This window comes from Diplotaxodon limnothrissa, linkage group LG10, assembly GCF_057381915.1.
Source record: "Diplotaxodon limnothrissa isolate DT_005_m linkage group LG10, D_limnothrissa_male_GT1.1, whole genome shotgun sequence".
In the NCBI taxonomy this organism is placed as follows: Eukaryota; Metazoa; Chordata; class Actinopteri; order Cichliformes; family Cichlidae; genus Diplotaxodon; species Diplotaxodon limnothrissa.
This window is the reverse complement of record NC_140605.1, coordinates 20570852-20597025: the sequence shown is the minus strand read 5'-3', so window position 1 is coordinate 20597025 and position 26174 is coordinate 20570852. Positions and strand designations below refer to the sequence as shown.

Sequence of the window (26174 nt, the reverse complement as noted above, 5' to 3'; positions counted from 1 at the left end):
CACTAGCTTACTGGAAAAACGACTTAAACCTGTTGGTTAAATCTTTGACTTTAGTTAAAAAGAAAAAGGCTGCTTTTTTTGTTTCCTTTATGGAAGATTTTGATTTAGTGAGTTAATAATTTGTTAAATTATGTGACCCCATCTTTATATTTTATTTTCACTATGTATGAAAGTTGCTAATATGTAAGAAATGTCTATTCTCTGAATCTGTAATATATGGTGCATTTTGTTTGTATGTTTATATTACTAATAAAAAAAAATAAAAAAATAAAAACCTTGCAACGGAAGAGGTTGGAAGTTCACTTACCGCATCCCGGAATTGTCATCACGCCGCTCGTTCTCGGCCATTTTTACAAGTGCAAGCTTCGAAATATAACATACAATACAACTCAGTTGTTACCGTTAATATATTCGGAGTACGCTACCCCACTGATACGTGTAAGTAAGTTTCTTTTAGCGTGATTATATGCTATGTCTTCACTGCGATGTCTTCTTTTTCAAGTAGTTAGTACTAATGCTGATGGCTGTTGTTGTCTTCCCAGCTAATGCCAGGCTAACATATCGACATGCTAAAGCGTTAACTAGCCAACGTTAAACTGCGAAGTTGGTTTGGAGGCCTTGGTTAATTTATGTAATGGTGAATTTACTTTAGGTACAGCAGCCTTTTATTGCCAACACGTTTCAAAGCAACAACGTGCCACCGTTGTACTAGCAGCAACGTTCCTTTCTAGTTTATTAGCATTGCTAATTGTCGTTTAGCCTCGTTCGTTGCTAGCGAAGACGTTAGCTTTAGCTACCTTTATTAACAAAAAATGTTTATACAACAACCTTTTACTCCTTTAACTTGAAGATTTCACCCGGATAACTCACTCTACCGTTATATTTAAAGCAAGTATGCTGTTTGTACGGTAATCACGGCCAGTGTTTTGTATGTGTGTGTGTACGCATTGCGACATGACTAGGTGAAGTCATTGTTAAAGCCCGCTTGTTAAGTCTTTCTGGCATTATAACAGTGCTAGAGAATAAAATCATTCAAAGGGCTGACTAAAATATACCCTTTTGTTGCTGTTAACGTTAGGCGTTGTTTCTCAACATTACACACATATGTTTTATGAAGCTCTCAAAAGGCATCGTTTTCAGATGTAATCTTTCGCTTTATTGTGAAAGTCTGAAGCTAAACCCTCATTTCTTTATACTTTACATAGCTCAGCATGGTGTGTAGTATATTCATAAATAGTTGAGGGAAACTATCTACAGCAGATAAACAATATCTGGAAGACATGTCCTCAAGAAATAAGAAGAAAAATCATCAAACACCTGACACAGGATATGAGAAATGCATCAGGATGGATCAGGATGCCAAAGCATCATCAAAAATTGTCTCAGTAGAATGCAACACTTTTTTAGCAGAATACGAAGAAATGAGAAGGAAAGTAAAGAATCAAAATTCCTGCACAGCACTATTATACATTACTATCAAATTGTTATCATATTAATCACAAAGTCATTAATAATCAGTAATAACCTGATAAATAATCTATATGTAATACAGGAGACATTATAACATCTTTGGTAATACATTGAGATATGTAAAAAAAAGTAATAGTTTAAAGGGACATTAAGCAATCTTTATATTAAGGATTACATTTCTTATTCTAGCACAATGTTATCCAGTATAGTGTAAGATTTGTGTGTATTTGGCTTTTGTCAGGAGAATTTTGGGAGAACCCAATATTGCCTGATTGATGACATTTTTATTAATAGCATTTTAACCCCTTTCTCAGGAATAGCAGTCATGTCGGACTTTATTGAAAGTGAGGCAGAAGAGTCAGAGGAGGAGTTTGAGGAGAAGGACTTAAAACCTAAGAAGAACCAGAGATTTTTGGAAGAAGATGGTAAGATCTGATTTCTTTAAATTTGGGAATGTGTGTTGAAGTTGTATGGCATGTGGACCCCTCATCTGTCATTTCTCAGCAGATGAAGAGGAAGAAGACGATAACCCAGAAGACCAGGATGAGAAAGGGAATTTACGTGGCTTCATTGATGATGGAGACGAGGTAGAAGAGGAGGAAGAAGCAGAAAAAAGTGGAAGTGGCGGGGGGAGTGATTCAGAGGAGGAAGTGAGGCGTCGACATAAAAAAAAGCGCAGTAAGTTCACCTGGTGTTTTTAAAAAATTGTTAAACCTGTGTGATTAATTACATATATCTATTTAACCTGTCCAGTCAATAGAGTGAAAACACTCATGCCCCATTATTATGCCATATCACACCATATTAGTGAGTGGAAGATGATCTTGGTTACTTCAGTCTTGCAGCCATGTTGGTACCCTACTAAGCAGCAATTTTGAATCCTATAAGTAATGCATTGAAGGAGAACCATAAGGCCACAGTATACCCACCGCTTTGGTCACTCTGCACTCTGCTGAGAAGGTCATGACACAATCAAATCCATTTATCCATCTATGTTCGCCATTATAGCGCTGGTAGCAGCTGCAGTATTCTCCTGAATAATAGGTGGTGCCACTCAGGCAACACCTATTATTCAGGAGACCATGTAAAGGAGAATTAAAGGCAGTGCCTTTTTTTCCAGAAAATCTGTCTTTTTAAGCAGTTGCAACAACTCTCAGCTTCTGTACTGATACATCATTAAAAAATTGCAAACCTGACACGATCGGGTGTGACAATGTGTCCCCAACCCAGCAGCGGCAGCACTATGCATCAGGTTACAAAAATCGAGGGGTGCATGACCATTAGAAATGGTTACTTGCAACAGCAGGTGTGATGTCGTTTTTATCCTATGGTGTTGTTTGCCAGCCACCACATGGTATGTTTAGTGGAGTCTTAACGTTCAGGCCAGTGGTTTTTTAGCAGAATACGAAGAAATGAGAAGGAAAGTAAAGAATCAAAGGTTTAGTGACTTTGCCCACAACAGAGTTTTAAAGTTTGTTTTTCTTACCACAAATACACAAATTTACCCAATATTATGGCTTCATTAGCAGGTTAATCTAGAGTACCAACATCAGAACAAATGATATGCTGATTTGAGTTATAGGTGCAGTAAGGCCTCAAAAGTGAAAACATTTGACTATATCTTTTCTACGGTAATGAGTTGACACTCCTGCCCTATTATAAATGCTTTTTTGTATTTCTTTCTTTCTTTCTGAGACCAAATGTAGTCTGTATAAACACATTGCTTGATTAATTGTGATCATTTGGCTCGGTTCCTTGAGAAGTTGACATTAAATATGCCAATATATTAAAGGTTACTGCAAAAATTAAGTAGTAGAAAAATGTTAAATGAGGTTAGTAATTTTGGAAAAGCGGTACCTTTTACTTAGGTGGTTGAGCAAGGAGCACTGATAGATTTTAAGATATAACATTTTCAATTATGTTCTTAGCATAATATTAAATCTCTGAAATTCTGATGCCTGCTCTGGCAGAAAAGTACATTTTATTTACAAATATAGGATAAACAAAGTATATTCTGTCACATCTTAACTGAAAAATAGCCTCATATTGTCATTTTTACAGGTACCTCAGCCAGTAGTGTATTTCTAATATAATACAGATATAGTTAATGAGGCAATAGATTGAAATTTATGACTGTTTTCTTATACTGTAGTTGCAGTTTTCAGTGTTATGGCCTTTCTTTTTGCACAGTAGAATTTAAAGTCGGGGGAAAATATGTTTCTAAATAATGAGAGCTGACCTTAAACAGATTCCAGGCATCTGTTGGCCACATGTTGCATCTTTCACATTTAGCTCCATATGTTGTGGATCCAGATGCATCCCAGTGTTTACCCAGGCGGGTGATGTTTGATGCAATGCTAGTTCTCTGCTGGTGTGCTTTACAGTTAACATTCATGTTGTCCATTTTTAAAGAAAGTAAAGGTCTAACACAGATGAGTTATTTGCCGTTCTTATAGGAAGTGACAAAATGGGATTTTCAGTGACTCTGGTGTTAATGTGTCAAGTAAATCTTTATATCTACATTAAAAAATATTTCCAGTCTTGTATTTAAACACTGGAATAGACATGCTTTGGCAGTGGTAGCTTGAAGTTGTTTCCTCTGTTTAAGACTTTTCACCTTTGCAGGCTACGATGACTACCTGGATGATGACGACCTTGACCTAATTGAGGAAAACTTGGGTGTCAAAGTAAAAAGGAGGGTAAGTTCCTGTCTACATTTTTATTTTTACCCTTACATCTAACAATTTCAAGTCACTTTTGTACACTTGAAAGAGTTGAATCCACCTGAACTGACTTGTCTTGAATCACAGAAGAAGAAATATGACCGTGTAAAAACACTGGATGATGATGAAGATGATGACGAGAAGGACTTGATCGCAGATGAGATATTTTATCCGGATGGTGAAGGGGAGCTGGAGGAAGGCGAGGCTGTTGATGAACCTATGCAACAGCCTGATGATGATGAAGAAGGAGAGGATGAAGAATCAGGTTGGAGTCTTAAAAAATAATGAGAAAGTAACACATTTTATTTGAGATGTTCTATTGGATTGGGCTGTGGGGTTGTAAGTTTGTGTTATACTTCCACAGATATCGATGACTTCATTGTGGATGATGATGGCCAGCCCATCACCAAAAAGAGGGGCAAGAAGTTCTCAGGATACACTGATGCGTGAGTGTTGGAGTTTATGCTGAAGATCTTTGGGTGATTTATTCCTTAATAAAAAAAAAATATATATATATAATTCAGTGCAGGGTAATGCACTTTTCTATTATTTCCTTTGCATTCAGTTATTTTGTCTCAAGTGTCAATTAGTGTGAAATATTTAATCAAACTAAACACAAAATAAAAAGTCACAAGCTCTCTCTCTGTGTCTCCACAGTGCGCTCCAGGAAGCTCAGGAGATTTTCGGTGGCGACTTTGACTTTGCTGACTTTGATGCTGATGCATATGACCAGGGTGAGGAGGAGGAAGAGGATCAAGATGAAGAGGGCTGGGACCGACCCAAGAAGCAAACTAAGAGGAGGCTGGGGAGGAAAAGCATTTTTGAGATCTACGAGCCAAGTGAGCTCGAAAGTAGTCACATGACTGACCAGGACAATGAGATCCGCTCCACAGACATGCCTGAGCGGTTCCAGGTGTGTGTTTTGGGGTTAATTTATTGTAAACGTACTTATTCTCTGCGAACCTGAGGCTGCTTTCATGACTGTTCGTTTTTTGGCTTGTAGCTGCGAGCTATTCCTGTCAAACCTGCTGAGGATGATGAGCTGGAAGAGGAAGCAGAATGGATCTTCAGACATGGGTTTTCCACTCTTACAATCTCCATGCAGGTAGAGGCTTCATGCCCCATGGCATACATACAGTACTGTGCAAAAGTCTTGAGCCACTCCTCATTTCTTTAGATTTGTCTTGTGCAATAGTTCTCCAGGTTTCCTGAAGATCTTTCAAAGCCTTTCTTTGGGCATTGACTACTTTTTCACTCATTTTCAGTCCAGCCCTTGTACCTTAGCAGTTTCAGGAATGTTTTTTTTGTTTAAGCTAATTAACACTGAACTATGAATCATTCAAGCATAAAAAGGCTCGTAACTCAAGGAGTGAACCGGTATTCTACACACAATAGACAACTTGGCAAAGAGCCAATTTTAAATAGTATTTTCTAGCATTTTGTTACTAGAAGACTGTTGCACACACATAATATTTTCTCATTTCTCTTGCTGAATCTCACAATGTAACAGCCATAAAATAGTATCTTTGCACCAAGGTGATTTCCAAAGAGTTTATTGCTGAAAATCTGGCAAATTTTAGCATGCTGTGGCATTTGTTCCTTTTGTTCTGAAGGACAGAAGAACTGTCTATAGCAGATTAACAATGTTTGAAAGTCATGTCCTTAAGAGACGAGGAAAAAACAGCAGATATTTTATACAGGAACTCAGATGAGAGATGCATAATTTCCTGAAGCCTCACTGAAATATTTTTTATGCCTTTAACAGGAGAGCACAGATTACCTAGACAGGGGCACAACCACAAACTTCAGCAGAAAAGGTCCCAGCACAATTGCCAAGATCAAAGAGGCCCTTAACTTCATGAGGAATCAACAATTTGAGGTAGAGTGAGCTGCATATTCCTTTCAAGATACGAGCTTGTCAGTGTTATTTTAATATGAGTAAAATATGGGACACTGTAAAGAGTTCTTGTATCTTTTTCCCCAGGTTCCTTTTATAGCTTTCTACAGAAAAGAATATGTTGAACCAGAGCTCAACATCAATGACCTGTGGAAAGTGTGGCAGTGGGATGAGAAGGTATAATTGCGTTGTCAAATAAGAAATGGATACAGACTAATCCATCAGTAATCGTTTACATTGCTTCCAGTAGCTGCATTAAAAAAACAGCAAAGTTTTCTGGTTTCTATTTTAATATTTTCCTCTTCCACTCACCAGTGGACTCAGCTAAAGACCCGGAAGCAGAACCTGACCCGTCTGTTTCAGAAGATGCAATCTTATCAGTTTGAGCAGATCTCTGCTGACCCTGACAAACCTTTGGCCGATGGTATTCGTCCTCTGGACACTACTGACATGGAGAGGTATGACTTTATAGCACTACTGAGCCTACTGGTGAAACGTAGGCTAGAAAAGTAATCGTTTATTTAATTTCTCCTCTGAAATTCTGCTTTGTCCTTATTCAAGGCTGAAGGATGTACAGACTCTTGAAGAGCTGGGTGATGTCTACAATCACTTTTTGCTCTACTACGGACGAGACATCCCCAAGATGCAGAACGCTGCCAAAGCCAACAAGAAGAGGCTCAAGAAGATCAAAGAAGTGTCAGAGGATGGTAAGAAAAACGTGGTTCACTAAATAATGGATAGCTATATATTTAAAATAAATAAATAAATAAATCACCATGGCTCTTTCTTTAGGAGATGAGGAGGAATTAGAGGTAGAAGAAGAAGAAGAGCAGAAAGGACCTGATCTCAAGTTGGCATCCCGTAGGGATATGTACAGCATCTGCCAGAGCGTGGGACTTGGTTAGTCTCCCTTTCTGCTTTGGAAAATGTAATCTCAGTGGTTAAGGAGGATTACTAACTCTTTTCTGCTTTCTTTCTCTCTGCAGATGGCTTGGCTAAAAAGTTTGGTTTAACTCCAGAGCAATTTGGAGAAAATCTGAGGGACAGTTACCAACGTCACGAGACAGAGCAGTTCCCTGCTGAGCCCGTAGAGCTGGCCAAAGATTACGTTTGCAGTCAGTTCTCTACTCCAGAGGCAGTGCTGGAGGGAACTAGGTATATGGTAGCCATGCAGATTGCTCGGGAACCTCTGGTCAGACATGTTCTCCGACAGACGTTTCAGGAGAGAGCCAAGGTTAACATCAAACCTACAAAAAAGGGCAAAAAGGTACACAGCTATTCATAAGAATTGGGTTTAAAAAAAAAAAAAAAAGACATATAAACCATGCTCTTTCTAACCCTGCCTTTCTTTCTCCCTGTAGGAGGTAGACGAAGCTCACTTTGCCTACTCTTTCAAGTATCTTAAGAACAAGCCTGTAAAAGAACTGAATGGGGATCAGTTCTTGAAGATGTGCCTTGCAGAGGATGAGGGGCTACTTACCATTGATATCTGCATAGACCTTATAGGAGTTAAAGGGTAAATAGAGTGACATTTTTAGTGCATATTAATCAAAATCTTTAGAGTATTCTGGTGTGCTTAGCTGCAGAAGCTGAAACACATAGGAATGTGCTTTAAACGCAAATTTTTTTGAAATATTTGTAGTTTAATGACAACTGTTTGGTGTAAAGTTCAACCACTAAGCACAAGGCAGAACCCCTATTAACATTAATCCCACTGGGAAAATTAAACATGTGTGCAGTATAGCGTGGTCAAAAGTCTCTGGCACCTTTGCATTTAAAATACTGTTTGTTTCTTAACTAATTTTATCAATGGTGTCAAATAGTTCTTTAAGAAAGAGTAACTGTATATGTGTTTTTTGTTTTAGACTTGATGATTAAGCTAATCTTTTAAGCTAATCTTTTAAGCTCATTAATGTTTAGATTTATTTCACCATTTGAGGAGAATCATAAAAAAGCATCATCATAAAACATCCTGAGTTCTTATGAATCCTATCAGTTTTGTAATTAATGAACATTCCTTGGCCTTTGGACACCAAACACAGGCTCTGATGTGACTAACGGTTGTCCCATTTTTAGCGCCTGCATAGAAACCTTGCTTGGATGTCGCAATAAAAGAGTAGTAAAGTAGGATAAACCCGTTGAGTCTAATTTCTTGAGTTTCTGGCTTTAGCGTGTTCTTTTTTTTTTCTTTTTTTTTTCTCTCATCCTTGTCAGGAAAAAATTAGGCTTTTGAATTATTAATGGAAATATTAAGACACTCTGCCCTTTGTCCACGTTTTTTACATTTTTTCTGTGCTTCTCCACAGGTATGCAGGGGACCAGACGTACTTTGACGAGATCAAACAGTTCTACTACAGGGACGAGTTCAGTCACCAGGTGCAGGAGTGGAACAGGCAGCGAACTTTAGCCATAGAAAGAGCTCTCAATCAGTTCCTCTACCCTCAGATGGCCAAGGAGCTTAAGAGCAAACTGATTGCTGAGGCCAAAGAGAGCATTATCAGGGTAATTTTCTATCACATTGATGTGATCTGTTCTTCCATTTGTGCTATTATTCCCTATCAGTCTTGCACAGACAATCAAAAGCGCACAGTCTGAGAAGCTGGACTACGTTTGTGATGTCGTAGATATAAAATCTATTTGTGTTTTTAATCTGAAAACTAATTATGATTTATCCCCCCCCCCCCCCCATTTATCATTGAAGTCCTGCTGTCGCCGACTGTATAACTGGCTGAAAGTGGCTCCGTACAGGCCAGATCAGCAGGTTGAGGAAGATGATGATCTGATGGATGAGAATCAGGGAAAAGGCATCAGAGTGCTTGGTGTAGCCTATGCGCCCAGCAGGTGTGTATATATCAGTAGCTTGAGTTGTTGGTGCGTTCAGCAAAGCACAGACATTTAAGTATAGCATATACGAAAAAAAGTAGTAAGATTTTCGTGTATATAAACTTTACTCTGGCAGAGATACTCCAGTATTCTGTGCTCTGATCAACGGGGAAGGAGAGGTGATGGATTTTCTTCGTCTACCCTACTTCATGAAGAGAAGGAACGCCTTCAGGGAGGATGAGAGAGAGAAGAAGGTAGAAGCAGAAAACACAGCTGTAGCACCTCTGTAATGGTTTTTTGTTGAAAACAAGTCACTTAAAAGTCTTTGTTTAAATTGTGTCTAATCAGGCCAGTGACATTGAAAATCTCAAGAGGTTTCTGTCAGGCAAGAAACCTCATGTAGTAGCTGTTGCTGGAGAAAACCGGTAAATCACCAGATTACCTCCTGTTTTTTCTAACAGCATTCACAATGTAGAGCAGAAATGTTAAAAACATGAACGTGTTTACAGAGATGCCCAAATGATAATGGAGGACATCAAGAGAACTATCGGCGAGCTTGAGCAGGAGTCCTCTCTGCCTGCTGTAGGAGTGGAACTTGTTGACAATGAACTGGCCACGCTGTACATGAACAGCAAGAAGTCTGAGGTACATATTTGTCATGTCACCTACAATAGAATTACACAAAGATGTCTGTGGTTTAATTGTTTGTTAGTCAACCGGCAAGCGTGTTCAATTTCAACCCTGTGTTAGCTCTCATTATTTCTTGTGATCCTGTTGCTTTCTGTCTGCAGGCTGATTTTAGGGATTATCCTCCGTTGCTGCGACAGGCTGTTTCAATAGCCAGGAAGATCCAGGATCCGCTGGTGGAGTATGCTCAGGTCTGCAGCACTGATGAGGATATTCTCTGCCTCAAACTACACCCACTGCAGGTGAGTGAATGAAGACATTGATTTTTGATTGGCTAGTATATACAGGGTAAATCAAAAAGAATCATCCAAATTCAAAATGCTTTTACTGTAATGTTAGAAAGAGGGGATTTTTGAGTTTCACAGGGTTGCTGGTGAAATGCATAACAACAGCAGTTGCTGCTTTGACTCCAGACATGCTCGTAAAAGTCTGGGACTTTGAGTATTGCATGGATGTGTGTCTGGAGAGGGGCAGATTAACCTTGTGAACGTTGTCATTTTTGGATGCAAAACTTAAGCCATTTATTTTAATATGTACTTTCAAAGAGAGCTTTTTGAAATCAATTTTTTTTATATTCCCTGTATTTTTTGCTCAGTATTGTCTTAGCATTTTTAGGTATCACAAGGTGTTTTATACCAGCTGCTGCTTCACTACAAAGATACCATTACTCATTTTCTCTTGTGGGTAACATGAGATTTTTACTGCTATGTTTGTCTACTTTGTTTTCTTCTGTAGCATCATATACACCTGTTACTGCAATCAAAGCTTGTCCTGCAAAGTTAAACTGTAGAAACCTCTCAGTCAAGTTTTCAGCCTAGTCAAACGCATCATTTGTAGGAACAAATTATAATAAATTAGATTTATGTCAGTTTCATTATCAACTCTACACTCAACTCATATGCAAGCCTTTTCCATTGTAGTGAAATTGTTTTTACAGTGTCCCACTGTAATGTCAGTATTAGTAAAAAGAATTTTTAAACTTAGAAATGTACAGGGTAAGCAGGACAGACACTTCTCGATCTCTGTCTTGTAATCGTGTATTAGTCAATGTGAATTCATCAATCGTAGGCCAGCTTCAATCATAGCATGACTTGCTGTTTTTTTTCAGCAGCTACATACAGTGCATATGTAAAAAGTAGTTTGTCCTCTCTTGTCCGTCTTAGGAACATGTGGTGAAGGAGGATTTGCTCGATGCTCTTTACTGTGAGTTCATCAACCGTGTTAATGAGGTTGGAGTAGATGTGAACAGAGCCATCGCACACCCTCATACTCAGAGCCTGGTTCAGTATGTGTGTGGTTTGGGACCAAGGAAGGGTTCACATCTTCTCAAGGTATACATTTCTGCTGCTGATATGTAAAGCGTATGTGCAAGATATCATTGATAACATTATTAACCACTGTGATTTTATTTTGTGTAGATTCTGAAGCAGAACAATACTCGTTTGGAAAACAGAACACAGCTCGTCACAATGTGTCACATGGGACCCAAGGTTTTTATCAACTGTGCTGGTTTCATCAAAATTGACACGGCTTCGCTTGGGGACAGGTTGGAACTTCGTCTTGAAATTTTCAGACCATTTCGATATTTCTCAAAGGGCTGGATGTGCACATGTTTGAGTCTATTATGCTTCTGTGAATTATTTTAAATCAGCCTCGGTTTTTCATTCTCTCAAACTCTCCTGGCAGTACGGACTCCTACATTGAGGTCCTGGATGGCTCTCGTGTCCACCCTGAGACATACGAGTGGGCTCGCAAGATGGCTGTAGACGCGCTCGAGTATGATGAGTCGGCAGAAGATGCCAATCCAGCCGGAGCTCTGGAGGAGATCTTGGAAAATCCCGAACGTCTCAAAGACCTGGACTTGGATGCATTTGCTGAAGAGCTTGAGAGACAGGTCAGTGTCTGTGTGTTGTACCTTTGACTAATTTAGTATCATACTTTATCCTGCCAAAGAAAAATACGCCTAAGAGGAACCAACACTCCAAAAAAAGAAAAAACAAGAAAAACAAGCATTTCTTTTTATTTGTCTTTCATGTGTCCATTTTACCTTTTTATTCAGAAAAGGGAGAGTTCTGTCTTCTACCACCATTGGATTCAGGAGTCAGGTTTAAAAATATTGTGACCAGTCATCCTACTGTGTTATGTGCCTGCAGGGTTACGGAAACAAAGGAATTACTCTGTATGACATCCGTGCCGAGCTGAGCTGTAGGTATAAAGACTTACGAGTTGCGTACAGAGTCCCTAACACTGAGGAGGTTTTCAACATGCTCACCAAGGAGACTCCAGAGACCTTTTATATCGGTAATATACACTACATTAAGATATGATGCCTCGAATTAAGCTCAGTTCATCAATAAGAATCTCATTCACTTGTTCAATGGAGTGATGCTGGTCAATTGTCTGCCATGGTAGAAATGTGTAATTCATAATTTAGCCTATGATTAAGGTTTTTCATATCTTTCTTTCAGGTAAGCTGATCACTAGTGTAGTAACTGGCATCGCTCACCGGCGCCCTCAGGGAGAGAGCTATGACCAGGCCATCCGTAATGATGCTACAGGCCTTTGGCAGTGCCCCTTCTGCCAGCAGGACAATTTCCCTGAACTGAGCGAGGTACCACACATCGAGTTTTCTTTATTTCTTTTTCTGAGTGAACTTTGTGTTACAGATATGCCATGACGATCATGTTTATAATTTTGATTGTGTGTGGTGCTTCAGGTGTGGAACCACTTTGACAGTGGGTCATGTCCAGGTCAGGCCATTGGAGTACGGTCCAGATTAGATAATGGTGTTCAGGGTTTCATTCCCACCAAGTTTCTCAGTGACAAAGTGGTCAAACACCCTGAGGAGAGGGTCAAGGTGAGGCATTTTTTGTTGTGCCCCCTTTATTTGGTTGATCTCACCTGCAATTGTTTTCCTGTTTGTCCACTTACACTGCCCAGTCCTGATAGAGCTGTATTATTACTACTTTCTATTTTTCATCCTTCAGCCTTGGTTGGTGTGTTAACAGATTTTCCCTCCTTCTACTTTAGGTGGGCATGACAGTTCACTGTCGAATCATGAAAATCGACATTGAGAAATTCAGCGTTGACCTCACGTGTCGCACCTCTGATCTAATGGACAAGGCCAACGAATGGAAGCTCCCTAAGGACAGCTACTATGACTTTGACACAGAGTCTGAAGACCAAAAGCTGGAGGAGGAGTTCAAAAAGAAACAACAGCGAACACGTGAGTATATGAAGTATACAAAACATATTTGGTTGTTGAAGTTGCAGACAGCACTGCATTTTTTTAAATCTTAGTAGTGTGGACTTTAACATAATTAATTCTTATACCATTTGTCTTTGGCTTTTTAGCATATATAAAGCGTGTGATTGCCCACCCCAACTTCCACAACATCAGTTTCAACCAGGCAGAGAAGATGATGGAGACCCTGGATCAGGGTGACTTAATTATTAGGCCCAGTAGCAAGGGAGAAAACCACCTCACAGTCACCTGGAAGGTAAGAAAACGAGCACTGCAGAAGGGTTAAAACTTTGGTTGATTGAAAATAACAAATGTAATAAAATGCTTCTTGCTTAAAATGCTGTGTCCAAGCATTTTAAGCAAGACCTGGCAGTAAGATGCGACAAAGACTTAAATGATTTCTTTGGTACCAAATGCTCCACTCTGACTAAATATAATGTTTTATAGGTGGCTGATGGCATCTACCAGCATGTTGATGTGAGAGAAGAAGGCAAAGAGAATGCTTTCAGCTTAGGGCACACTCTGTGGATCAACAATGAGGTAAGCTGGTTTTGTTGTTTGGGGGGGGGGGGGGTGTTGAAGTGTTGCTTACAGAGTTTTTTTGATTCACTGCAGGAGTTTGAAGATCTGGATGAAATTACTGCTCGGTACATTCAGCCAATGGCGTCATTTGCCCGGGATATGCTGGGGCATAAGTACTTCCAGGAGTGCAACAGGGGAAGCAGGGAGGTATGTATATTGAGTTTTTTTTTTTTGTGACATTGTTCTTATAATTGAGTTGTGAGCTGTTTGTTTGTTTTGTCTTGGCTTGCACATCTTATCTTGCTCATCTTGTTCTTTATCTGTCAGAAAATGGAAGAGTTGCTGATGCGGACAAAGAGGGAGAAGCCCACCTTCATCCCTTACTTTATTTCAGCATGCAAAGATCTACCAGGAAAATTCATCCTGGGCTACCAACCACGTGCAAAACCACGGTATGTGGAAATGTTTGTTTCCTACTTTCATGAAAGAAAATGTGAAGTCGGATGTATAAATGTGGTACAAATATACATTTCTTTATTTATTTGTTGAAAGGTTTCTGGTTGATTAACAGGAAGGTTGTCCTTCATGTGAAATGCTTTATTTTTTATCCTCTCCATAGGATTGAGTATGTGACTATTACCCCAGATGGATTCCGCTACCGTTCACAGATTTTTCCTACGGTGAATGGGCTTTTCCGGTGGTTTAAGGACCATTTTCAGGACCCTGTGCCAGGTATGAAAGTGCTATAACTATACATTATAAAATGTATCACAGCTCCTAAATACATTATAGGTGATTGTTTAAACATTTTCTCCTTCATTCAAGGCATCACTCCCAGTAACAGCAGCCGAACAAGGACGCCTGCCTCCCTGAACGCTACCCCAGCCAATATTAACATTGCAGGTGAGCCCCGCAGTCTTCCCCCAATTTATTAATCTAGATTTTCAATTTAGGCTCTATTAATTTTACAGTTTTCTGCTGTATTCCCTCCTTTCTCACTAGACTTGACACGAGCTGTCAACGCCCTCCCACGCAACATGACATCTCAGATGTTCAATGCCATCGCCGCAGTCACGGGCCAGGGTCAGAACCCCAACACCACACCTGCACAGTGGGGCTCCAGCCAGTACGGCTACGGTGGCAGCACAGGAGGTGGAGGGAGTTCGTCTGCCTATCATGTGAGGACAGCTTTCTTGTTTTTAAAAGAGAAGAGGATGTTTTGGGGATTGTGATTACTCCCAACAGACTGTTGGGAGTTGTGCACGGTGTCCACTAGAGATAAATTGGGTTCTGTGGAAATGGTAAATACCAGCTTGCGATGGTGCAGTTTGGAAAACGGATCATTAGCTGATATGGTGACCTGTCCCGGACACTATTGGAAACCTGAATTACAAGATAAGATTGACCCTTTGTCTAATTATTAATAATTGAGTTCCTAAGGTTTTTGCCACATTAAATATTATCTATCAGACTATTTCTGATGATGGCCACAAGACCAAAACATTAGCATGTTTGTTGACATGATCAGAATGAATTGGTGACATTGTCTACCTTTGGGTCCCCATCACTGAAGGAAATTGGAACCCAAAAGTTTTTTGGCAGCATTAAAGCCGACTGAATGTGGTTTTACCTCGACTCATTTCACAATCGATGTGTACTTCATTTCCTGCAGGTGTTTGCCACACCTCAGCAACCTATGGCGACACCCATGATGACGCCCAGCTACTCGTATACCACACCGAGCCAGCAAGCTTTGGGCACACCGCAATACCCAGGCTCCACCCCTCAGTCTTCACATTCTCATGCCCACGCCCACCCACATGGAAGCCACATGTCACATCACGGCCATCACAGCAGTCACCACGGCCACTCATCGGGCACACCGTCATCTTCCACCTCATCCCGAGGACGGACGCCACAACAGCAGCCAAAGTAAGTACAAAATGGCAGTCCTTCAGTCTTAGTTATTTGTGCTAAGACTTCATCTGCAGTTCAGATTTTTCCCTCACCTCCAACTCTTAAAAGTGAAATGTCTGTTTTGAAGTTTGTCACTCTGCCAGGCAACAATTTATGTTCATGTTGCAGTTTTCTGCCACAAGGCGGTGCTAAACCTGTAGTAAGAATTATATTAAATCTAAACAGCCTCCCAATGTTCGGTTGGGTTTCCTTTCATATGCTGTCCAATAAAGCCATCTCCCTCTGTCCTCTGTTACTGCAGGCCAAGCAGCAGCAGCTCCACCGCAGTAGACTGGGGCAAGATGGCCGAGCAGTGGCTGAAGGAAAAGGAAGCAGAGGGCAGAAAGAAATCTCAGAGGATGACGCCACGACCGTCACCCAGCCCTATGATCGAGAGCACACCCATGTCAATCACTGGAGACGCCACACCCCTGCTGGATGAAATGGACCGATAGGGGACAAAGGGGGGCGTTGCTGTACCCCCCCACACACCCAACTTTGTCCCTTTGTACTGCTTCTTCATCCAGATAACCCATTACCCTTTCTCTCCCCAACATCCCATCAGCCCCATCTTCACCTTGACTCTTCATGTTTTCCCCTTCACCTCATGATATTGTAGCAGCAGTTTTCACTCTGGTGTCACCCAGCCCATATCTCGTCTTCCCGTCGACCCATCAAATGTTTCATAACCTCACCTCCAGCCACCTCATGCTATGGCTGCATAGTATTTTGTACAGTCAGAATAACACTGTATACATCATTCAAAATGTCAGTAGAATGACATAAATAAAGGAGAAAAAAAACACTTGAAGTATGTGGAAGCAGTTACGTATAGGATATGGACCTACACTGACATTGCCATTGGTTTTAGTTTGATCGAGGAAATAGGTCTGACAGATGGGGAACAACAACCCGGTCATGTTTGGCGGAGTTTTATGAGCAGTTGCCAAAAGAGCTCTTTGCCAAGCCAATGAGGAAATTGAATATTTGTATGAATGCGTCAGAACGAATAAAGACTTTTTTTTTTTCTTGTTTGAATCTTAAGACTTCAATCTTCACATCTGTCAAAGCAAACACACATGTTACTGAGCAGACACACCCGGTGACAGGATTTATAACGCCAGCCTCTGTCGGGCATGAGTTACAGATTATTGTCTCCACCACACGCTGTGATATGATCAGCTGACACCGTGTGATTGGCTCCTGTAGATAGCCTCTAATGTATTGCTGAAATTTAAGTGGCCTGTTCTGTGTGGTCATTAATGAAGTGCCACACTGAAAACAGGGTGTTTTTGATGACTTCTTGTGTTTCAATATGCAGAAGTTGTCTTCAGTTTAAAACTGTTGTTTTTAGTACCTGCTCTCTGACTGGCAGATTGTTGACGAAACTTTCATTAGTCTGTCAGATGTTGATTTTAAAGTTTACCCAGATCTGAATTTCGTGTATGTTAAATGTGTGCAGTTCAGTGAATACTGGTTTATGATGTTTGCCATCTTAAAAGATGTGATCGCCACGTGCTGCTGCTGTAATTCTGTCTGAGTCAGTATCTCTTTTCTCACTGATATCACAGCCTTCAAAATTTCCAATATTCCAGTGGATGAGCTAAAGTTTTTCTAACACTATCAACCGAATATACTATCAGACTGACTTCCCACTGCTTATATTCCTGAACTCTGTGTAATGTTCTGAACTGCATGACAGTTTATGGCCACCCTGGTTCTCTCCTGATTCATGGATTCAGTTTTACTCTTGCTGTTTGTGCCAGAGTACAAACAGGCAGCACTGGTATTCAGAGGTGTGTTTAATTTTGCTGTGTGCGAAGCAACATGGTCCCATAATATGCATAATCTTTTTAATTATGGTTTTGGAGTAAATGCTCTGGGTTTTACATTTCTTGCCAGGTGGAGATCTCACATGTGTCTCAGCGAGGCTGTGATTGGTTGTCGGCAGTAGCTGGTCTCCAGCACTGCTGATGGCTTTTTCTACCTGTGATCCCTTTAATAAAAGTGTTCATATGAAGCTTCGTGTCTTATTCTTGATGATATGATGGGCACGTTTGTCTGTTGTTTTTATTTCCTTACTGGCAGCTTACGTCCAACCTTGGAGTCAACAATAGGATAGAGAATGTAATTTTACCTTGGTTTATAGTTAGAGATGTGATGATAACAATTTAATTTAGCCTCTTTTATATTATTTACAACACTGTGGAGGTGTGGGAAAGATTTCAATACCTAAAGAATCTGTATAATATGAGTTAAAACAATATATCCAAGACACACCCACGTTCTTGCTGTCTGGCTTACTGACGAAATTCAGTGGAAGCAGATTGAGCTTGCTGCTTTTTCCCATTCCTGCAAACAATCCCTCCATTTTCAAGATCATGAGAACAGTTATCTCAGAGGAGAGGGATGTGTAACGGGTGTGACCGTGGTCACTGGAGTTGGCGTACGCATCAAATTAGCAGCAGAGAGACACATGACAGGAGGCCTCTAAGGCCCACTCCCCCCTTCTTTTAAAAAAATGCAGTCAGCCCATCACTGACATTTCAGCAGGAGAAAAACGCTCCTTCAAACAGATGTTTTAAAGGCATCAACAAAGTGCAATTTAATGGTGGTTGTAGTGGAGAATAATCTTCCTCTTCTCATAAACGTTTACATAATCAGGGACATCACAATGGCCTGTTTGTTGTCGCCGCAGTCAGCTGTAAACATTCCTGAGATTACACTGCTCAGATCAGTCAGCTGACAGGCCTGTTTACAGGAACCACTTAGAATTTACATCTTGACCTATTGCTGAATCCTTCTCAGGTTATTATCAGCACTGTGACCTTTCTTTCATGGGTTCTACTCATGATATTCACAGCGAGCCGTACAGTCCGCATTTTATCTTAATTTTCCTGTTGCACGTCCCATTTCGTTTTGCTTCAGAAAATTTCCAGCAGATATTCATCCAATCTCAGCAGCAGTTGGGCTTCTTCTTTGGTTTATGGCTGGTCTCTGTGCTGTCTGTGATCCCTGTGAGCAACATAAATAAAAACATATTAATTTTTTTCACTTTTATGTTATTCGTATAAGCAATGTGAGCTTTCTTTTTCTCACTGGAAGCAATAGAACAATCAATTTGTGAATGGATCTTAACGGTTAGATTTCCTCAAAGATATATCTATGTTAACACACAGAAGTCACACCATTGAACTGGCAGATGCAGTGAACACGGGGCATATTGGTTACGCAGGAGTTCTCCCTTCATCAGTACAAATACATGCCTATGCTACATTACTGTTTGGTCTGTTTATGCTATCGGCACATTGATATGGTTAATTACACAAAGAAAAGTTAAAACATAGGGGTGGTGGGTGTTGTTTATAGAAATATATAGAAGACCAATATAAGAATGATTGTAAGTTTATAAGCAGTAAAATGTATTTACATCTTAAATTTAGTGAGGAACCACTTCACCAAAAACGCAGTTATTTATCTGACATTAAACTTTTGATATAATCCCTAAATACAGTAAACTTCATAAGCTAATGTGTCAAAATCTGTAATAATGATACTGTAAACATCAAGATGCTTTTATAAAGTGTCATAAGTACACAAAACCTAAAAATGGGTCATATTAGCCTGTTGTTAGGTGGTTGCTAGAGAATATGCTGACATATCTAATATATATAAGAACCTGTAGGGGCTCAAGATGTACACGCGTGCCTTGACTTTTGATTTCTCAGCTCACGGTTGTGTAGGAGGAGTTGGTGGATAAACAAACAAACAGAGATTGCTTGTGTTATAGTAGGAAACATCAATAGCAGAGCAGTGGTTAGCATTCAGGGGTGTAAAATATCAAGGACACAAAATGATTTGAGTTTTTTCCTATATAACTTAACTTAGTCCCTATTGGAAGTAAAAATATCTTGAGCTCCAATTTTGAAAACACAGCTTTCTTTCTTTCTTTCTTTCTTTCTTTTTAAATAAAGCTCTGACTTGTATTATGACTATGAGTCTGTGGTCTGGGAGAGAGTCCTGGTACTCTCTCTCTGCAAAATACAGTATATAATGACCAGTGTTGGGCAATTAATTATATAGTTACTTCTTCAAAAAAGTAACTGAGTTATGCAAACAACAAAGTTTTTTGCAGCTGTTTACCTAAAAATGCAGCCAAGGCGTTTTTTAAAAATAAACATTTCAAACTATTTATAGAACAATCAGGTTTGCTGCATCGAATCTGATGCCACACAAATTATTTGTGCCACTCCAAAAACTAATTTCTGTCCACTATGAGATAAAGGAGAACAACAGCCTGATACCTGCAGGCCTGACAACAGGAGATGTATCACTCCTGTAACACCTGTAACATTCAGCAGTCGCCTCATTGTTCTGACACACACAACAAAACAATTGACTACACTGAACACTGACTACACAAGATTTACGCTAAACGTTGCAAATCTCTCACATCTCAAAACACCACCGTCACTCCTAAAACTTTCCCCCTCCCTAAACAACAAATGCCATGTTTTGTTTGGTCGACATGGTACATTTTTCGACCAATGGGAAAGGGTGGGGGTGTTTTTGGTTTTGCTCACAGGCTTTCGAGCCTTTTTTCTTATAAAACGCCAATTTAGCCGTTTCTTCCTGCAGTAAATATAAACAACGATAGTATTCAGGAAGAAAACCAAACATTGCATTTATTTTTATCATTACTCTGGTTTTACGTGGCCTATCAACACAATTGAAAAACTGGTATAAAGTCCACAGTTTTTCCATCAATTGTTCCGTCTGTCCTGCTCACATCTCCAATGCTTGTACACGTTGTCATTAACGTGGCTTCACTCCACATCAGCCACGCCGCTTTGCTAGCTAAAACACCGGTGTCGGCACATAAGGACGTCATGCCCTGTCAATGACATTGATTAGGTGCGCATTATTGGCTGGACTATGGGATAAGGTGGCATCGTTCTAATCCCATACTGGAGCAGCCAGTCACTTACTGACTAACACTGCAAAGCAGAATTGTTAACATATTTACTTTAATTTCAATTCAGGTTAGATTTTATTTTTGTGCGCAACGCAGATTTTTTCTGCGCAGAGATCGTGCCAGCAGTGCGCAATTGCCCAGGCGCGCAGCTTAGAGGGAACATTGCTCAAAACATTCCCGAAGCTCCTCCGGCAGCGAGTTGGATAATACGAAAAGCAATAATCTCTGCACACAGAAAGGAAGAGAGTGATTTCATGACAGAGGATCCCAGATTACTATGTCACAATCATTCTCTTTTTTAATGAGAGGGGGTAAAGGTCACAGTGGGCTTGTTTTAGTGCTGCCAAGATCATTTTTATACGTATTAACAATTTTCAGTGGCATACCACATTTGTTTGATTAATAGCAATTTATTTGGTGGATCACTGTGCTACAGGGGCACTTACAGAGTCTCCAGACCTCACTGGAGAAGGTCTGGCTTTGACCCACTGTGGAGTGAGTTGGTCGAAAGCCACTCCAGTGACAGTCAATGGAGGTAAGATTAGAAAACACTCCGTGTGTCTAAGCAAAAAAGATTTTTTTTAAATGTGTTTTTGCCTACTCACAAAAAACATAAACAGATAAAGCACAGCCCCTTTCATTTTTGTGCTAACAACCAGATAACAACCACTGAATAATGTGGACTCACTGATTATGTCACCAACATGCCTCGACCCGCTCCTCTCCAGCTCAGATAAAACATTGGCCTCAAAAGTCAAAGAAGCCACACGGAAGAAGAAGTCCTTCACACCATCTCCTGGACAAAAACAAAGTCACAGAGTTTACTGAGAGAACAAGACATGAAAATGAAAAGCATTCAGGCTTGATGACCGACTGTTTATCTCCCACCTGACTTTGCAGACACGGCCCAGTACTCTGCTTTGATTTCCTCAGAGAGCCTCATGGCTTCCTGCTCAATCTGAGCCAACAGGTCAGGAGACTGAAGAGCAAAACACAGACAGAGCGAGAGTGATGAGTCACTGCAGGGCAACTTCAGCAACCAGTCAACCCATTATCAACAATCTGACTGATCAGAACGAAACTCCCCAATATCTGGCATTTTACAGAAGACTAAAATTGAAAGCAGAAATATTTTTATTACTGTTAAAGTCTGTCATGTATGACGACAAGAGTTTTTATTATTAACTAAAAAATTCCTATCATTCAAAGCCTTTCATTTTGAATGAAAGGCTTTGAATCAGTAACAATCCTCACAATCTCACCTCACATTTTCAACTTATTAATCAACTATTACATTAAAAATGTCAGGTCAAATCTCAGTGTTTCATAATTTTTTCATAAAATTCACCCACACTGAGGTCCTTCTTGGTACCGACAAGGAACAATAAGACACTGGACGGGTCATTTTCCTTCATAGCATCTTCCAGCCACTGCCTGGATGCACACACATATACACACACATACATTTTATCGGCTTTTTAGAGAAAATATCTGACAATGACATTGTAATGGAAACGCCTTACCTGGCATGAGCCAGTGAGCCCACACTGCTTAAGTCAAACACGACAATAATGGCTGGAGAAATGCAGACAGTTTGATATGGGTCAGAACGAGAACACGAATCTTTCACCAGCTTTAGTTAAAAGACAAAAATGAATATTTTGAATCTTCATTCACCTTGTGCTCCTCTGTAATAGGTGGAAGCGATACACTTGAAGCGCTCCTGACCTGCTGTATCCCACCTAAAACAGATCACACGAGAGCTTTAATGGTCGTCTTTGGAATATTTGGTGAATGTGAAAGAAACAGTGGGATTAAAAGTGAACTAGAGTCCTAATGTTGACTAGATGCCAAAATGATTACCTTAATATTACACTGATTCTACATGTGCACTCACAGCAGGTACACGCACATCTGAAGGTGACATAGTGAATTCAAGGCATGTCATTTAAGTCGCACTGAGCAGCCTGAACAACCAGATCGTGAAATTATCAGGCGGATGCTGCACAGCCCCACAATTATCTATTTATGTGATCTCATTACACACAGACTGCTCATATTTGAACTTCTTCGTGGAGATTACTCATATGACCCTAGGGCTCAGTCTACGAACTGGATGTTTCTCTCTGGTTAAGAAGTACACTTACAGCTGTAAACTGAAGGGAACACCAAGCACCTCAAAGCGCTCCATCTCAAAATCCACCCCTATAGTCGCTTTGTAGTTCTTCTCAAACGCACCCTTACAGAACCTGAGAGCAACAGGGGACAGCTGGCAGACTAAGAAAGGTAAAACGAAAATCTTTTTAACATTTGTTGAATAAAATGCTTCATTTCTTAAGCATTTTTACCAAACAATACAGTAAACTGATTCCATCCTACTACTGAAATACAAAATATTCCAAATATTCATTAGTAATTAAATGTAAATGACATTTGTGGTATCATAAAAGTCTTCATCCTGAGTGGCATGGTTTCTGCTGAAACTATTAACCTGTAATGAGTAGGGATGGGTATCGGTTCTGACATAAACGGTAGTAACCAGACCGAAACGCAGCGCACATTTCGGTGCTTCATTTCGGTGCTTTTGTTTTCCTAAGATGTCATACACTTTGGATTCTAGCCAATCATTTCACCTTTGCGAGCGTAGTAGGCGGGCCCAGGTACGTACGTTCTTTTAGAGCAGAGCTACAGATTAAAAATGCCCAAAGCAAAGCGGTCAAAGTCTGGCTGTACTTCAGAGTAAAATATGCAAACTCAGCAGCCTGCAACAAGTGCTTTAAGGTGATACTGTGAAAAGGAGGAAACACCTCGAATCTGATGAAACACCTGGCGATGCATAGCGTTTTTTTAAAAGCCGAGAAATGCGCCGTATTTGATAGCTTGCTGCGAGACCTCACACCGAGCACATCTACTGCGGGTGGGTTGCCAGTTATCAGACCCGGAGTTAGCAACATCCCCCAAAAAGACGAAGAGGAGAGTCCTGGCCCCTAGCCCTGCCAGTGTAGCAGAAATGATGAGGATGATGATGCAGCAGCAGCCGTTCTTCTCTGCGTGAGTAGCTTAATGTTCGTGTGTAATTTACGTTGAGTAGGCTAACCACGTTATTACATTAATGCATGTAAGGTGAACTAGCAAACATCATCATAGCTACATGCGACTGTCCTCTTGTTTGATGGCAGATACTCCCTTCACCCTGGCCAAAAAGGCTAAAAAGACCAAAGAAAAAGTGGAAAACAGTTAAACATGAGAGGTTTTTGGACAAAGTTTGTGTTTTTTCCACTGCTTCCAGTCAAGAGTGATACCATATATGCCCTATAGCTGCAGGGGATAACCCTTTTTATAAAAAATAGCTGAACATGAGAGGTTTTTGGACAAAGTTTGTGTTCTTGATTCTTTAAGCACCGGTTCGAGCACCGTTTAAGCACCGGCACCGTTTCAAAAGTACCGGTTTGGCACTGGTATCAGATAAAACCTAAACGATACCCATCCCTAGAAATGAGGATGAGAAAAACAAATGAGCCTCAGCTCTGTGCACATGCTCAGTGTCTTTAGGTGTGATTGAAAGTTTCTGCCTTAGTATGTTATGCTTTAGGTGTAATTTAGGTGAACAAAAAGTGTTAGGTAAATTCACGCCCCACACCATTACACCAGTGACACAAAGCAGGTGGGATCAATGTTGTCATGCTATTTACCCTAAATTCTGACCCTACCTCTGAATGTTTCAGCACAAATTGAGAATCATCAAACCAGGAAACATTTTTTCAGGTTCTGTGAATTGTAAATCTCAGTCTCCTGCTTGGATGACAGGAGTGACACCTGGTGTGGTCTTCTGCTGCTGCAGCTCATCTGCTTTAAGGTTCAACATGCTGTGCACTCAGTGATGGTCTTCTGCATACCAGTGGATGCTTGACTTGTTTTTGTCTTTCTAACAGCGGTCTGGCCGTTCTCCTTTAAACTCTGAAATCAGCAAGGTGTTTCTTCCACAGAGAATTACTGCTCACTGGATATTCTCTAGATTCTTTTTCTGACCATTCTCTGTAAACTGTAGATCAGCATTTTCTGAAATACTCAGAACAGCCAGTCTGACACCAAAAACTATTCATGTTCACTTAAATCACATTTCTTCCCCCATTGTGACATTCAGTTTTAATTTCAGGAGGTCATGTTCATCATGTCTCTATATATCAAGCTATATAACATATAGAGCTGTAGCTATATAAAAGCTTCTTACCTGCTGATCAGACACGTTTTGCCAACTGCAACATCACCCACGACGATGACCTTAGCAACATTAAAGCTGAGAACAGAAATCCACAACTGTCAGCATTCACTCAAAATCATGAAAATACACAGCAGGGTATTCCACAGCATGGAGAAATCACTCAAACATTTAATTACATAAATACTTGATATGTTGGAAGCATTGGGAATTTAGTAAAGTGAAATGAAGACTTAATTTAAGGAGTTCTGCATCACTGCCTCAGTAATGCAGGAATTACAGCTATTTTTATTCATAGCCCCCCTCCCTTTTCACACACTGGGATGGTAAAGAGAGGCTAAAATGTACCTAATCCTACATAAACCTTACTGTATTTACGTGAGACTAGTTTGTTCAGATTTACTTCTTTACGAGGAGTAAACATCTAAGTAAAGTCAATGGTTTTGGCCTTTTTTTTAAAAAAAAAGTGGTTTGTAAAAATAAATGCCATTAGCCTTTTCTTTAAAAACACCACCAACAGAAAGTGGTCAGATGTGGCAGGAGCGTCAGCTGACACAGTCAGTCTAATGTGATTTAGAAGACCAAATTAATCAGAAACTCATTAATATAATTTAAACCCACAGTGTAGAGATGTGTGTAGTAGCATGATGGGAGGCAGAGAGTGTTTATTAATCCTTATGTGACCTTACCTCACTGTGTCTGCTTTCTGGACCTGGCATGCAGCCTTCACGTGCGGGTGGAAGCCTTCTTTGGTGTGCAGTGCTGCATTTGCACTAAAACACTATAAAAAAACATGTCCATGTTTTATCATGCTTGGATAAACTGACCCATTCAGGAATAAAGACTCAACATTCATTTCAGTCATGATGTAAAACTGGAGATTCCGTCTCTTCATGCTCTGAGATCAGGTTGCACGGCTGGAGATACTTTTTTTATCACTTGCCAGATGGCAGCAAGGTTAACAGCCTGTGCCTTTTTGTATCCATGGAGATTTTTGTTACCATGGGGATAAACACAGAAGTCATTGTGGAGTACCTTTATTGAGGATTAAGACTAGGTTCAGGTTTGCGATAAGGTAAGGGTAGGAGATTCAACTACAATCATGGGGTTTGAGTGTGTGTGCGCGTGTATATATATATATATATATATATATATATATATATATATATATATATATATATATATATATATATATATATATATATATATATATATGTATGTGTGTGTGTGTGTGTGTGTGTGTGTGTTGACTAACCTTTGGGAGCTGAGTAATGACCCGGTCCTTCTTCACAGGTGGCAACATGCTGATGCAGCTGATCGATGTACACACACGCATGAACACACACCTCCTTCAAGAAGCCGCTATCACCACTACAAGCACACGTTTCATTCACTGCAAGAGGACGCACTTCTTGTATTTATCCCTTTCTCATAAATCACCCACAGAACTACAGAATCCACGCAGCACAATGCCTTCTAAGCTTGTCAGAATTTAAAATTTAAATTCTATTTTTAGTAGTCAATGGACAGTAATGCAGAAATACACAAACAAATAAAGTTTTTCTTTTTAACAAAGAAATCTTAATGGATTTTCACCAAATGTTGTAGAAACGTAGACAGTCACCTGAACAAAGTTACTACTGTCATTACTACTACTT

At 40.1% G+C, this 26174-nt stretch overlaps 2 protein-coding genes across 3 annotated transcripts; one reads left to right on the top strand and one right to left on the bottom strand.

Moving 5' to 3' along the window:
* The first annotated feature begins 353 nt into the window (after positions 1-353).
* supt6h (SPT6 homolog, histone chaperone and transcription elongation factor) lies at positions 354-17275 on the top strand. 2 transcript variants are annotated; one of them, XM_085364559.1, is made up of 37 exons: positions 354-438; positions 1785-1895; positions 1978-2148; positions 4096-4169; positions 4281-4458; positions 4558-4639; positions 4851-5106; positions 5197-5298; positions 5959-6072; positions 6178-6267; positions 6406-6548; positions 6652-6797; positions 6883-6990; positions 7077-7357; positions 7452-7606; positions 8397-8592; positions 8792-8931; positions 9050-9167; positions 9262-9338; positions 9423-9558; positions 9705-9842; positions 10764-10931; positions 11019-11146; positions 11287-11494; positions 11754-11901; positions 12069-12211; positions 12317-12457; positions 12631-12826; positions 12955-13100; positions 13292-13384; positions 13460-13573; positions 13694-13818; positions 13986-14098; positions 14192-14269; positions 14369-14544; positions 15039-15298; positions 15585-17275. In XM_085364559.1, the coding sequence occupies exons 2-37, from the start codon at positions 1796-1798 to the stop codon at positions 15775-15777; spliced, it is 5235 nt and encodes a 1744-aa protein (XP_085220685.1). In that variant the 5' UTR covers positions 354-438; positions 1785-1795; the 3' UTR covers positions 15778-17275. The 2 variants fall into 2 exon arrangements, with proteins under 2 accessions (XP_085220685.1, XP_085220684.1); XM_085364558.1 differs by having other exon boundaries at positions 1975-2148.
* Positions 17276-18278: 1003 nt separating this feature from the next.
* On the bottom strand, positions 18279-25852 carry rab34b (RAB34, member RAS oncogene family b). Its single transcript, XM_085363865.1, has 10 exons — positions 25772-25852; positions 25206-25297; positions 24529-24594; positions 22445-22546; positions 21975-22039; positions 21821-21872; positions 21650-21731; positions 21186-21276; positions 20986-21093; positions 18279-18337 (listed from the first exon to the last, which is right to left on the bottom strand). The coding sequence occupies exons 1-10, from the start codon at positions 25850-25852 to the stop codon at positions 18279-18281; spliced, it is 798 nt and encodes a 265-aa protein (XP_085219991.1).
* Between the last annotated feature and the right edge of the window lie 322 nt (positions 25853-26174).